This window comes from Mustela lutreola, chromosome 12 (assembly GCF_030435805.1).
Source record: "Mustela lutreola isolate mMusLut2 chromosome 12, mMusLut2.pri, whole genome shotgun sequence".
Classification (NCBI taxonomy): Eukaryota; Metazoa; Chordata; class Mammalia; order Carnivora; family Mustelidae; genus Mustela; species Mustela lutreola.
The window spans coordinates 5,378,130-5,393,829 of NC_081301.1; the positions used below are offsets into that span (position 1 = coordinate 5,378,130).

A 15,700-nucleotide genomic window follows, 5' to 3' on the forward strand; every position below is an offset into this window, starting at 1 on the left:
AGGAATAAAATACTTCCAAACGTGTGTCTTCTACAAATTAGACTTAAGCAGTCACTTAAAATACAGGTATCCTGCATTCTATGAAGAAAAAAAGGAGGCCAACAATATAAAGAACTTTGTTCAGAAGCTTTTATCACAGGGTTCCCTTAAGAAACAAGCTCCCCGATACTATTTAAAAGGCTGTGTTTGCTCAAACATGACAACTTGTTAGGAAAACATTCATCCTATAAAGTGATTACGTCATCTACAGAGAGCTAAAATAGTAAGCTGCTCCTCACTGGAAGTGTCCAAACAGTGGGGAGATGACTGTCCACACCATTTCAGAAGGATTCCTGCACTGGAGAAAGGGAGACAAGCTCTGAGAGCTATTTTAATATTTAGTATCCATTAAAAAAAAAAAAAAGATTGCATAGCTATTAAAGCATTTTCCCCCAGAAACAAATGCTATGGGGGAATTACTTATCTACTTTGTTCTCATTGGAAGATTAAATGTGATCTTCATGGTAAATCAACTTTTTCATTTAATCAAAAGAATATTTACAGCCACTGCTCTTGATGTTAGTCCCTAAGTTAAGCGTTATAAGTGTGTGTGGGGGGGATAAAGAGCAGACAGAAAGGTTGTCCCACGAGAGTGAGTGTTCAGTGTAGTTCTTCCGAGCTTGTCCAAATATGCCCAGAAATCTGAGACCTTCTGGAACCAACATAAATGACCTTAAACATATAATGTCTTAAACAAGACAATCATGACACCGAAACCCCAAGGCAGGGCTTAAGTGTCAGGGATGCAGGGTCAGGTCTCTCTGGTTTCGTAGTTCTGTGGTGTTGGACAAGCCCGTCTCCCCTCTGCATGAGATCCTCTGGGTGTCCTACCACCAGATGCAGTTTGGGGAAAGCTAACAACATACTCTCAACACAGAGGAACTTTGCATCCTAGAAAGCACTTCACAAAGAGCGCGGCTGTTAAAACAAGACAACTCGGGGCGCCTGGGTGGCTCAGTGGGTTAAAGCCTCTGCCTTCGGCTCAGGTCATGATCCCAGGGACCAGGGATCAGGCTTTCTGCTCAGCGGGGAGCCTGCTTCCTCCTCTCTCTCTGCCTGCCTCTGTGCCTACTTGTGATCTCTGTCTGTCAAATAAATAAATAAAATCTTTAAAAACAAACAAACAAACAAACAAAAACAAGACAACTCATCCAACCAATGTCGAGGGCCTACTATGTGCCGGGCTCTGTTCCAAGCACTGGGGTTCCTGTGGTGAACAAGAATACCTAGGCCCAGGGGCACCTGGGTGGCTCAGCTGGTTAAGTGTCTGACTGTTGACTGCAACTCAGGTCATGATATCTGGGTTAGGAGATCGAGCCCCTCATCAGGCTCTGCACTGGCCATAGAGTCTGCTTAGGCTTCTACCCCACCCCCCCACCCCTCAACTCTTTCTTCCTCCCTTAAAAAAAAAAAAAAAAAGGAATAACCAGGCCCCTACTCCGAGTTAGCAGTCAGTGGGGAGTAACAGGTACACAAGCTAACCAATAACTGATCATTTCACGGGTTATAAGCATTAGGCTAATAAGAGAAGACAATGACATAGAGCGTTTTGGAGTGGATCAGGGAAGGCCATTGTGAGCACATGAGGTCGTGTGACCTAAGACCTAAAGGCTGAGGAGGAGCTGGCGATCCAAGAGTCTGAGGGAGCACTCCAGGTAGAGGTAACATTCCAGGCAGAGGGAACAGCCTGTATAAAAGGTCTGAGGCAGGAGCCAGCCTGGTAGGGACGAGTCCAGAAGATAGACGTCAACGTCACAAGAGTAGGGGGAACTAGATGTGTTCCAAGACACAGGCAAGGGCCAGTTCCCTAGGGCTCTTGGTCATGGTAAGGGCTTGGGTTTTATAGGAAGGGTGACAGGAAGCAACTCCGATGCGTACGAGGGGAAGAAACATGTTGGTTTATGTTTTTAAAAGGTCCCCTTGACAAGGAAAAGACATTCTAAGGGGGCAGGAGTAGGAAGACCATTTAGGAGACATTCTAGGTCAGGGCTCAGCAAACTATGGTGGCTGAACCACTTGCTTTTGTATAGAAAATTTTATAGGAATCCAGCCACACACATTTTTTGGGGGAGGAATTGCACCCAGGCCATATGGAACACAGTGCCCACACAGGTCATTTACTATAAAGTCTGTGGGTCCCTGTCTAAGCTAGCGATGATGGTACCTGGATAGGTGCTTGTTTAAAATTATTATCAGTAAATAAAAAGTAAATAATTAAAATATCAAGACTACTGATAGAAACCTAACTTCTGTATTCAAGAGGCCATTTTCTCTAAAACAAAATACTGTACAGGTCTTGCCTAATAGCATTCTACCACTGACTTGTAATCTTGCTTTCAGTATTTGTTTTGGATAAGTTTATGGGGGTTGGCTACTTACTTAAGATGCAAAAGTTACCTTTATGGGCCCAGCTGGTAAAGCAGATAGATTAAAGGAGAGAACACTGCCTCGGCTTGTGCCCCACGGAGACTCTTTCATTTGCTACAATAAACTTAGTTGTAAAGGACTGATGCGGGGTTTTTCAGGATTGTTGGCTGGTTTCCTTTTAAAGATGACCCAGAATGTCCCCAGCAGATAGTGAAGATGACCCCAAAGCACAAAGAAAGGGGTACAAGGACACATGATTATTGGTGGAGGCCCCCAAGAGCGGGCATGCCAAACCACACGACACCAGAACCCCACAACCTCAACTCGACACACATCAGGCATGCTCCCTGCACCTTTCTGATATTTCTTTGCTTCCAGATCGTTTTTCTTCTTTCCAAAGCAGCTAAAATGTTATTCCTGAGTCTCTGGCCTTCCTTCTAACTTACACAGTATGTTTTGCATGTTGCTGGAATGTCATTTTTTCCCAAAGCTGATATGCTAAAAATGTTACAATAGTTTCCTGTTCCTGAATTTGATTAAAGGCTGAGGCTTTCAGATTTGTTCTTAAGTCATGTTTACTTCAGTTATCTATAATTTGGGAAATTTCCACTAAGAGAAAAGCAGTACACACTACTGGTTAAGAGGTGTAGCTCTGAAGTCAACAGACTGCATTTGAACCCTGGCTCAACAAATGTTAAACAGGAGTTTAACAATATAATATACAATTGTATCATAATTTACACTGTACACATAATATTCTGTAAATAAACAATGTACTCTTTTGTCTATACAAATGCAACCTTATTTTAGTTTTTTTTTTTTTTAAAGATTTTATTTATTTATTTGACAGAGAGAAATCACAAGTAGATGGGGAGGCAGGCAGAGAGAGAGGAAGGGAAGCAGGCTCCCTGCTGAGCAGAGAGCCCGATGCGGGACTCGATCCCAAGACCCTGAGATCATGACCTGAGCCGAAGGCAGCGGCTTAACCCACTGAGCCACCCAGGCGCCCCCTTATTTTAGTTTTTAGGTAGGCTCCACAGTGTGGAGCCTGATGCAGGGCTTGAACTCAGAACCGTGGGATCGAGACCTGTGCTGAGATCAAGAGTCAGATACTTAACCAACTGAGCCACCCAGGCACCCCAAACCTTAAGAAATGATTTTAAATGTCCACCAAAATGAATTAAAATTTAGTGTTTACTGTATGCTGGGCATTCTGCGAAGAGCAGAAAAATAAATATATATTTTTTCTAAAGTTAAAACTTTTTAAAGTGATTTTTATTTATTTGCAAAAAAGAGAGAGAACACGCTCACACACAAGTGTAGGGGGGGCAGGGGGAGGGAGAAGCAGTTTCCTAGCTGAGCAGGGAAGCAGATGCAGGACTCGATCTCAGGACCCCAGGATCATGACCAGAGCTGAAGGCAGATGCTTAATCAACTGAGCCACTCAGGCACCCCGGGAAGCACATTTGAAATATTCTATCTTATTTATTCCTCACAATGACTGTCTAGGAGGTTGATACTATTTCAAGACAAGGAAGAGCGAGGCTTGGAGCAGCTGAGTGCCCCGCACACTGTCACACACGTCGTAAGTGGCAGGAGGCCTACTGAAGCCCAGCCTGCCCAGCTCTAGCCTACGCTATTACCCACAGTCCTGGGCACCTCCCCTCTCCCACCTAATACTCTATTAAACATATTCCACTTCCCAAGGACTTAAAACCTAATGATTTCCATGGCACCGAGCTCAAGCTCAACTCAACAAGTTCCCCACATCGTAACTGATGGCTCCGAAGGGCAGCTGCTTAAGGGAAGTGAGGTACGTTCTCAGCTAATAATGGTGTGGGCCAGAAAACAAGTCACCGAAGCCGTTATCAGGACACACCAACCAAACCAAGGCCCCTCTTGTCTTCGCCCTGAAGGGACTCTGCTACTGATTTTTTAACCACTCGATTCCCTTTCCCCCCTTCTTGGGGGGAGGTCAGGAGGAAAATCTGTTATCTCACTACCTATGCTATTTTAGGCACCATAATAGATGAACTACAAATCAACATCACACGTATTTGACCTTGACTTTGAATAATTAATAAAAACAAGGAGGAGGACCACTGAACCAGGAGTCAGTCAAGGGTCCAGGTTTTCCAGCCAGCTCTTCCAGTGTATGACCTTAGGTGAGACTTTCAGTGGACTCGTTTCTTGGGGTACTCACCTGTAAAATGCAGGGACAGACTAAACCAGTGTTTTCCAAAGAGAAGTATGCAGGCATTTTTGGGAGGTACATGGATCAATGTTTTTAAACTTTGAGAGCATGTCTGTGTGTGTGTATGTGTTTTATGGCTATTTATATGCGGATATATATATATATATATTTCTTACAGTTACCTTCTATGCAAGGCAAAATTTTCATTTACAATAGTGATTTAGTTTCCTTTTAAAAATAGTAAGTAAATAAACACTGAAGGTTCAATGATACAGCAGAAATTGTAAAGGTGCTACACACATCATTAAATTTAGGAAACACAGTGATTAATTATTCCTAGTGCACATTTTTACAACTAAAATTCTCTGACAAGTTTCTTAATTGAAGCAGTTCACCTTGTAAACCCGAAGAGGAAGCTCTGTGTATCTCCACAGTTTTACATTTATTTAAACATTACATTCCACAGAAATAGGCAAAGCCACCTGAATGCCAAGTCACCCATGTCCCACGTCCACACAATCAAATATAGCTGATGTTGATCCTCATGGATTCAGCAAACAGAACACTCACACAACCTCCTAGGGAGCATGAACCCAACCTGCTTCCAGGGAACCTCTGCTCCACGGTCACCTGAGTGACCCTGCCCAGGCCCTGGAGAATACAAGGGCTTGATGGAAAGGGTCTGCTGCTCACGGCAGGAAGACACAGTATGTTACCTGCGCGGTTAAGCCCAGGCGCTGAGCTCACGTCCCAGACGGCAGGTTCGAGGATCGTGGTGCATGGGAGCAAGTCCCAGTTCTGCTTCCTACTGCCTAAGAGGTCACACTGCGGACAGTCGTGTGTCAGACTTATTGCACACTTGCTAAGTGCCTGATGGTGTCCTCAATTCACCTCCATGGCAACCTTATAAAGTAGTTACTCTTCTCGTTATTGGGGGACTGGGAGCCCATCTGCCTGGAATGATATCCACGGGGATAATGGGACAACATAACGCACCCAGAACAACGCTGGGTACATGGTAAGAAATAAGAAATGTTTGCCATTTTAATCTTTTATTGAATAACAGGAAAATACACAGATCGTAAGTTTACAGCTCACTAAATGTCCCTACACTAAAATACCTGTATCAACCAGCATTGAGATCAGGACACAGAACATTACTGGGGCCCCAAAGTCGGTCTCGCGTCCTTCTGTCATCACATCCCAAGGGGAACCTCTTAACTTTTAATATCAACTATTAAAAAAAATTATTACAACCACCAATGACCTCCATTTTCCAGATGAAGAAACTAAGGCTTAAAGAAGTTAAAAGAACTTGCCCAGTCGCTAAGCTTGTAAGTGGCAGAACCAGAACTTGAACTCACATGGGCTGAATCCAGAGAATCTTTTTTTAAAGATTTGAGAGAGAGAGAGCGAGCGCACGAGCATAAGCAGGAGGAAGGGGCAGAGGGAGAGAGAGAAGCAGGCTCCCCGTCGAGCAGGGAGCCCGATGTGGGGCTCGATCCCAGGACTCTGAGATCAGGACCTGAGCCAAAGGCAGATGCTTAACTGTGTCTCCCCAGGTGCCCAAATCCAAAGTCTTAATAAAGCACTTCACTGTACAGTGATCCCGCCTTATCCACGGCAGATATATCCCAAGACTCTGGATACCTGAAATGGCAGATAATACCAACCCGTCTGCGTATTATATTTTTTCCTCTATACGTACATGCCTATGATAAAGTCTAACCTGTAAGTTAGATTAACGATAACTAAAAATAAAATAGAACAATTATAACAATATACTATAAAAAACTGTCATGTGAATGTGGCATCTCTATCAAGATATCCCGCACTCACTCTTGTGATGATGTGAGATGAGCACCGGAGGGGCTGTGACAGGGCATTAGGCTACCAGCGACCTTCTGGCAACATGTCAGGAGCTGGCAGGACCAGCTGCTTCTGGACTTCGACTGCCCACTGGCAACCAAAAACCTGGAAAGCGAGGCCGCAGATAAGCGGGACTACTGTACTACCCTCTGGGGGCTTTGTGACCATCAAATGAGAGAACATATATGGAAGTCCTTGCCTGGCATCTAGCACAACAGTGGCTCGATGAATGGCAGCTATTGTTGTCATCAGAAATGGGGCCCCAGCTGATCCTGCCCTATTTACTGGCATTAACCAAAACAAGGAATTCTATATGCCAATCAAATAAGGCACAGCTCTCCGGAGTAGCTTTTTCAGACAGCTTCATGCCACCAACATTTGGGCAGAATTCAATATTCCCTTTTCTATGCTTGCAAAGCACTTTATAAACTACCTCTAAACAATGTAGCTCACTGAGAAAGTTACTGGTTAAATTGTCTCCCTGCTATTGGGAGCTCTCTGCACGGTAGACCTGTCTCAATCCTTAGTACCGCTGGGGCAAAGGTTTTGAAACCCGGAACTCCAGGGCTCAACTTTACAGAATTCACAAACCTCCTGAAATTACATACAAAACTATTTAAATGTTCCTGAGGGAGGTTGAAAGTTTTCAAGAGTTTTAAAAAGGTCCATGTTTCCAAAGTCAAAGCACAACTTCCCTAATGCATAGCAAAGTTCTCGACCCACAAAAGGTACTTTAAGGGTTTGCCAAACTTACAGTGGATCTGGAGAAGCCCACCTGAAGGCAAAATGCTAAGATGCCCGGCGGAGGCTCGAAGCGGAACGCTGCTCCAGCGGGACCTCCAGAGGCCCTGAAGAGGACACGTCCATTCGGTTTATACCCTACGTCCCAGCTAACTCCACCAGCATCCCCTGGATGCTTTGTTCAGATTCTGATTCCTTGGAGACGGAAAGTGATCCAGCTACCCCTACGAAGGAACTGAATCCTCAGAACGCAGAAAACAGTGATCCAAGAACAGCTGCGTATATTTACTACTTGTGTGTCTCTGAGAAAATGGCTTTATTTCCCTTCGGCTCATCATTTTCAAATATAAAATGAGAATCAGAACCCTTGTCCTATCTCACCTGGCTGTTGTGAGGACTAATCCCACAGTAAGATGAAACCAGCCACAAATCTGTTGGTCTTATCTTTGCGCTGGCCCAGCATCCAGGCAGGAGGCCCCGAGGTCAGCAGATCTTCCAATAATGGCAGGCAATCCGAATCATATCACTACTTCTATTAACACGCTCAGTTTTGCAAGTGATCTGCTATTAGCTGGTTTGAGGATAAAAGTACAGTTTCTGCCCCTGAAAGAAGTATTGGCTGCTCTTTCCCAAGTGTCTCTATAACGAAACTCTAAATGCAAAACATTTTCAAGAGACATGACTTTTGACAGAGTAAAAGGATTGCACAGAAAAGACGGGGGGGGGGGGGGGTTTGAACAGATGCCCAACACAACATAATGGAAAGCAAAAGAACCAAAATGCCGTGGCCATTTTTTCCCCCCAGATCCAGCTAGATGACAGCTCAGAATGTTCGAGGGCTTGAAGGAACTATTAAGATTATCTAGCTCAACATTTCCTGAAATTTGATCTGTAGAATGTGACTTGGTTTTATGAAAAGACAGTATGAAATTACGTAACTTCAGGATATTTACAACACCCATCCCAAACTCCTATAGGACTTGACACACACACGCATATCAAAGGTTCTGAGAAGTCCTGCATTAAAGAAGCTAATGCACCTTTACTTGACCCTGAATTCCCCAAACCTATCTGTCCATTACACCTTTTCCACAGAAGATGCACGAACGGCCTGTAGATCAAGTGTTGGGAATGGCTAACGCAGCCCAAGGTCAGATAGCTACTTGCAGGAGACTCGGGTCTTCTAAATCTCCCTAAACCGTTCTTTCCATTAGAAATTTCAAATAAAACCCAGATACGGTGGACTCGCAATTCGGAAAAGGACAATGGGGGAGAAAGCTGTTGATGATTAGGCATCCCAATGGCATCCCAGAGTCAAAGGGGCAGCTGCTACACAGCTCCTGGGGAGTACTGCCATTTCAGATTGTGTCAGCAGTGTGGCCAGATCTTTTCTTGAGAAGCTGGAGAGCTCAATTTTTATGCGAAATCATTCTAAGTATTGGCACTGTGTGGGTCAAACAAAGCATGCCTGCCGGCCCACTGTGAGCCTTCTCCAGCCCATGGGCCAGTGGTTTGAGAACTCTGGTCTAGGCAAATTTGGATCTACATAATAAATGGGACTTCAGGAGAAACCAGAATCTGATGCGACATTTGGGCTATCAGATTTTTAAAAAGAAAGATAAAGAAATTTCCGATGAAAAGGAGAAAAACTGCAGAAACAGACAGTGGAACGTATTGTGCGTTTCCTATGCACTTTTCAAAACCGAATAGGCAGTTCAGCACTTCCATAAAAGCAGTGACCCAGATGGGGTCAGTCACGTCACAAAAACCCTGTAACAAGGACTTGCTCTTTACAGGGGACTCTACTGGGTCCTACCAAAGCAAAGATATAAGAGCAGCCCACAGATTTCTTGCAAATGTTGGTTTTCTTCAAGTGTTTGAGAAAGCAAACACGAATGCACATTCAGAAGTTAGTCCCTCATGAATCGATGACTTGAGCTACTTGAGCTGGGTGTGTAGGAGATAATCTCGGTGGCATACAGCTGCAACCAGTGGAGCGCTCAGCACATACGCCATGAGTCAGAAGCATCATGTATTAAGGAAGCAAAGACAGTCTCTTTCAGGGAGTGACCAAGAACCAATGAACAAAGGCTTTTTCTTTTAAAGGTGGATGCACATTCTCGTAAAGGCAATTTTGTGCATGTACAAAGCACACACGCCAAATCATCTCCCGCTTAGGTTCAAAGCTCGAGACGGCAGCGATGGCAGGCATCTGCAGAGAACCAAGGACATTCTGAGACCCCACGCCAAGAACATTTCCCAAAATAAAGTTCTGGTGACAAACAGGCTCTAGGCCTACAGAACTGTCAACAGATTACTTCCTATAGATTCTACAGGGGCTTGGTCACAATCATTTGGGTGCTGAACCACCATGATGCCCAACTCCAACTGGCACCCGTTCCACTGTAAATACACTGTATTTATGTGAAGAATACCCCGGACTTGTGCAACACAGAAGCACTGACTGGGTCTAGATCAAAACAAGGGCTTAAAGTCCTGAAAAGCATTAGCAGTTAGGCAAAGCAATTTCTTTCTATTTAGGTGATGACTGGCAGACAGCTGGCCTGAGGTGGGGAAGGCTGCCGGGCATCTCCAAGACACTGGTGTTACACTGTCCTCTTAGCACACGAATGTGTGCACCGCATGTCGGGGACTACTCAACCACCAGCAGCAGGCTCTCTGGGAATATTTTTGCTTTTAGAAAAAAACCAAACATAACAGAGTTGTACCTACTTATCCATAATCTCCGTGAGGTCCTCCAGTAACCAGGGTTGGTCAGGGCAGAAGTGCACTGTGGCCACAAAACAGGACGGCCTAGCCTGTTCTGGCTTTGAATCCACATCCCACCCTTCAGAGGATCCCGACCTCTCTAAACGATTAGTTTAAAAAATGTATTTTTGCGGGACGCCTGTGTGGCTCAGTGGGTTAAGCCGCTGTCTTCCGCTCGGGTCATGATCCCAGGGTCCTGGGATCGAGCCCCAAATCAGGCTCTCTGCTCAGCAGGGAGCCTGCTTCCTCCTCTCTCTCTGCTTGCCTCTCTGCCTGCTTGTCATCTCTCTCTGTCAAATAAATAAATAAAATCTTTTTAAAAAAAATGTATTTTTGCTGATCTGCCAATGACTTGGAGAACAGGACGTGTTTTTTTTAATTCCCAGGACTCTTAACTCTTTATCAATGGGACTGAATCAAACCACACTTCTACACTTGAACAGTTCCCTATGGAATGGCTGCATTATTCGTTTGTGGCAACCACTATTAACTCACTGAACTTCATGCTGCTGCAGAAAATTTTACATTTTATGTGACATCTTCATAGACTCTTTTGATCTAGAAATACCACGCTCAGAGGAAAGGAAGAGTAACAGCTGGTCCCCTCTGTTGGAAAGAGTCCAAAGGATATGCAGGAGGCTTCAATGATGCCAGGCAGGAAGCTAGTGGATTAGGTACTGGGCTCCACATACCAAACTTAATAGAAACTGCAGGTTCAAATCCCAGCAGGGTGGATTTGGACTTGGTTATGATCTTCTACATAAACTGAGCACAAGATAGCTTACTGCTCCCTAGCAAACTTGTGAGGACTTTCTAGACTATTGCGGGTATTTATGAGGGCACGTAAAGGTCGGGTTGGGGGGGGAAAGCTTTGCAATCATTAAAATACAGAAATACCTTATCTTTTATTTCCAGTTACTGGGGGGGGGGGGAACATTTCTGCAACACGCTGCGTATACAATGAAGTAGGACCATCATCACCCACATGCCCCAATAATGTGAGACCCAGTGAGGTGAACTTTACTATAAAGCATACAACAGTTTCAATTTCTAACATTCCATTCTTGCCCAATTCGAATCTATACATAAACCTAAAATTACCCACAAACCTGTTTTTTCTTTAGTTTTTAAAGGCCATCAAATCCTTGGAGATAGTATCGACCACAAGCTGTTAATATTCAGAAGTAATACACTCACAGCACTGTCTCCATTGGGCTTAATACTGCTCCAGTCAATGGTGCATTTCAGAGCTGGGAACATTTCCAGTGAAGTTTTCTTGGCTAGTAGTATACACCACTGCTTCAACAATCCACACTGGGTCAGCCATTTAACAGAGGGTCTCCCTCCCTCTTGAGCAGGTTGTCCAAGAATATGAGTTCAACCACTGGCTCAAGAGAAGCAGAAAGTCTTCTCAATGGTTCAAAATTCATGTTATGTTCAACTACAGGCCTTCTGCAAACTGAGGATCTGAGCTCTTTAGGGCAGTGACTATAATTCTTCCTGGACAGAGAAGGCCAACAGGTGATTGTCACATATCAGCACAAAGTGAAAGCCATTACATATTAGTAGCCAGTGAGAAACAAGGTTCAGGACCCTGTTCTGCAGAGGAAAGCAGTGAAACACGCCGGCAAGCAGAGTGGTGCAAGGGAAGCTGGATGGCATGTTCATCCATTACAGCCACTGGTGGGCTCTGAAGTCTAAGTGAGATGAATACTCACTACTGTACTGCTTGAGGCCTAGGCAGTGAGTAACAAGTCAAGTCATCGGAAACAATTTTAGGTGGAACCACAGGTTTGGAAAGTTCGGGGATCCAATATAATGTCTATAGGAGCATCAGTATTAAAATGAAAAGTCAGTATCTGGGAAACAGGTAGGGTTCCCTCCCCTGGAATACTGGAAAGAGATGTAAAGACCATATCTTCAAGCGAGCAAGTGGAGACCTTCTTCTAACACAATGAGTCCTGTGGCTTTCTGTTAGGAATCAAGCAGTAATTAGTTACAGCTCAACTTTTAAGGTGTCAGTTAGTACGCCTACAATTAAATAGGAAGAGGTGATAAGTATAAGACACTCAGAAGCAAAGGTTTAAGTGTCAGAGGTAACTTGTAAGTTTTACACGCACTAGAACGACATGTTCTCCTCTAAGCACCATGCCAGAAGCCAGAGTATTTCTGGCAGGTCCCATATTCATTCTCCAGGGAGGTATGCAACCTCTTAAAACCCAACTTATTTAAACTCTGCCAAAATGCACGACACTGTGATGGTAAGGCTTCACGGTTGGGATGAGTCCGTATCACATTCTCCCCCAGAGAGGAAATTATTGCCCATAAGGGACTTCTACGTCTTGTGGACCACCCACACTTACTGAACATCTTCCTCTTTCCCTCTCCAAGAATAACTTCAAAAGTAAAATACCCTCGAATTCCTACCACTCCACCCTCCGAATACAGGAAGTCCCAAAACGATGTTTTCCAAGTTTTAAGAAGCTACACGGCCTGAGACGGTCGCTTTCTGTCTACACCCTGGTCCTCACCGTGAGCTCCCCAGCCCCCACCCCTAGCGAACCTCAGAAGCCCACGCTGGGCGCCCTGCACGCCCAGCCCGGCGTGGGGGCGCGGTGGGGCCAAGCAACCCGGGCAAGCCCTTTCCCAGCGGCTGCACTTAGAAGAGCCGCCCGACAGGCTGGGCCTGGGCCTCGTTGTGGTGCCTTATCCCTCGGCTCCTCCGGCTGCAGAAGCCCCAAGAAAAGGCCGAGCCCCGGAGAGGCGTCAGCCCAGGCTGCCTCTCGCCCCCAGGCCCGACCCCCTTCTCCCCGTCTGGCCCGGCCCGGCCCCGCCTCGGGCTCCCGTGCTCCCGCCAGCCGGCCGCGCCCGTACCTGCCGGACCCGGTGCAGGGCGTCCACGAAGCCCTCGGCTTTCATCCCCACCGGAGCGCTCTGCCCCTGCACCAGCTCCGCCATTACCGCCCCCGCCGCTGCCGCCGCCGCCGCCGCCGCCGCCGCTCGGCTCCCCCGTCCGGCCTCCAGCTCCGCTTGGGGACCCGTAGCCGGAAAGGGAAAGACTCCCCACTTCCGGCGGAAGGGAAGCCGGGACGCTCAACGCGAGAGGAGCCGTGTCTGTGGGGCGGGGTCAGGGCACGTGATCACGGCCTGGCCGGAAGTGGGGGCGGGGCCGCGGACGCGTGGGCGTGTCCAACGCGGGAGGTTGCTCTCCCTCCTCCAGCACAGGTATTTCTCTGTTCCCAGATCAGATCTGGGCCAGGCCCGTGGATGATGTTGTGATAGGTCGTAAGGCTCGGGTATGGCCCGAGGTGTTCGGCTGTCGGCTGTTTGGGAACCCAGGGAGGAATGGTGTGGTTTCCCCAAGATCGCGCCCAAGCAGTCCTGGTTCTCTAAAAACCTGACCCTGGCAGCCTCTCCCAGGAATGGCCATTGATTTGGCATATTGGGACTGAGCTCTTTGAAATGGCACCATGAGGACCGAGGGAGACTGGAAGGCAAGGGGCAGCACCACAGAATGTCAGTTTCCCCAACGTTTGCAGAGAGTACAGGCTGGAGTTCCTCAGACTGCACCGAGCATGGGTTAAGCCATACCTGGGGTTGCCTGGCGACACAGCTCTGGAAGGACGCTCCTTCCCAAACCCTGGGACTCTGGGGAAAGAGGAATTAGAACAGGACCATCATTGCTGCCATGCCTGCTGAGTCAAAACCGTACTACAAGGAGGCCTCTTGGAATGCTTAAGTAACTTTCTCTTAATGGTACTAGCTAGGTATAGATACTGCAAAGCAAGGGAAGGAATCTTAGTGCCGAAACACACTTGAGCTTTTGAGGTGGATCTTACAAATGAGCAAACAAAACCGCCAGAAAAGGAACGAGGCTTTGGGGCTTTGACACACATCTTGTTAGTGGCAGGTCCAAGTTGGGGCTCCCATCTTTTGATTAACAAGATTGCCCTTATGATTAATATTTCCCAAATCCTGTGGTGCCAAGGAGTTAGATTTTAATGGAGAATCATGCCAAGCATTTTATGCCCCTTTTGAAGTTAGGAAGGAAGATAAGCACTAGAAAAGAAATTAGGAGTGCCTGGGTGGCACATCTGTTGAGCATCAGACTCTGGTTTGGTCTCGGGTCTGGTCTCAAGTTCATGAGATTGAGTGCTGTCTTGGGCTCTGCACTCAGGAATGGAGTCTGATCGTGTTTCTCTCTCCCTCTGCCCCTCCCCCTGTAAAATAACTAAATCTTCTAAAAGAAATAAAAAGAACATCAAGAAGTAAAATATAGTGTGATTTTCCTTGATGACCCTTTGTGTTAGCATGCTAGGAGAGCTTTGGGTTTTGGAAAGAAGTGTGAAGAATAACTGGCTAATAATCAAAGAGTTGTTCTACATTTGTTAATGATGTCACTACCAGACTGTGAGTTCTTTAGGACAGTGACTGAATCTTACTTTTCCCTGTGTCCCTGGAATTTGGCTCATACCTGCAAAGAAAACTTATATTGAATTGTATAATGCCAGGTTGGGGTAATTCCTAGATTATGGTGAAATAAAAGAATTTGGCAACTGTAATGTTGAAGATTATCACTTTCAGACAAAACATTTCAACCCATGTAGGAAAGCACATCGTTGGCTGTTTGGCAGTTGCTGGTGAAGGGCTATCATGAGGCAGGATGAACCCATGTCAACACACCTATTTGTGGCCCACCACCAATAGTGTTCTGTTTCAATTCTGCTATGTTTGTAAGACTCAAGGATATGGTATTAACTTTCAGGAATGGGGATGGTTCTACTGACAAAATGTCATGATGTTTGTGTTTTGAATATTTTTTAAAATCAGAGATGAGTATGTTAATTAATCCAAATTCTAGCTGGCTCTCCCTATGAGTATGAATAATGAAAAGAAGGTTATTGGCCCAAACTTAAAGGCACATTCCAAAGTCCACAGACTGCCTCAGTAGGAAGACAAGGTTCTGATTCTCCCTCTCCTACTGGTTGAAAAACTATGGGAAACTCACTCATTTCTGAGAGTATGGAAGAGGAAGATGACCCACACTGGGTCAAGTCCACTGTTCTACTTATGTTCTACTAAGACACCGCCCTTCATCATCTTAGCATTTATAACAATTGATTTTAAATCACTGTGCAATTGTTTATTATTTTTCTCCTCCACTAGAATAAAATTAACAGTTTAGCTAGTTACAGAACTCTGGGTTGTAAATAATTCTTTAAAATATTGAAGACACCACTCACTGTCTCAAGCATCTAGTATTTATTAAAAGTTTTATTGATAAAAATTTGATATACAATGAATTGCACGTATTTAAGGTGTATACTTTGATTTTGTTTCTCTCTCTCTCTTTCACACACACACACACCCTTGTGAAGCCATCATTACTATCAAGGTCATGAATGTATACACCACCCACAGTTTCCTCGTGGGCCCTTCTGATTCCTCCATCCTACCCTTCCACAATTCTCCAGCCTCCACTCCACTAGCCTCCCCAACCACAAACAACCACCAATCTGTTTTCTGGTGCTCTAGATTAGTTTGCATTTTCTAGAATTTTATATAACTGAAAGTACACAATATGTACTCTTCTGAGTTGTTTCGCACAGTGTAATTATTTTGAGGTTCATCCATGTTGTGCTGTGTATCAGTATTTCATTCCTTTTCATTTCCTAGTAGTATTCCACTGAATGGATATACCACAATTTATTTATCTGCTTA

At 45.4% G+C, this 15,700-nt stretch overlaps 1 protein-coding gene across 3 annotated transcripts in view; it reads right to left on the reverse strand.

Moving 5' to 3' along the window:
* The window catches only part of FUBP3 (far upstream element binding protein 3), a 50,646-nt gene extending 37,616 nt beyond the window's left edge, over nt 1–13,030 (reverse strand). For 2 of the 3 annotated variants that reach the window (XM_059141268.1, XM_059141269.1), the window contains exon 1: nt 12,854–13,030. In XM_059141268.1, the coding sequence (XP_058997251.1) occupies nt 12,854–12,937 (84 nt within the window). In that variant the 5' untranslated portion in view covers nt 12,938–13,030. The remainder of the gene's footprint in view (nt 1–12,853) is intronic. The other variant, XM_059141267.1, reaches the window with a different exon arrangement.
* Between the last annotated feature and the right edge of the window lie 2,670 nt (nt 13,031–15,700).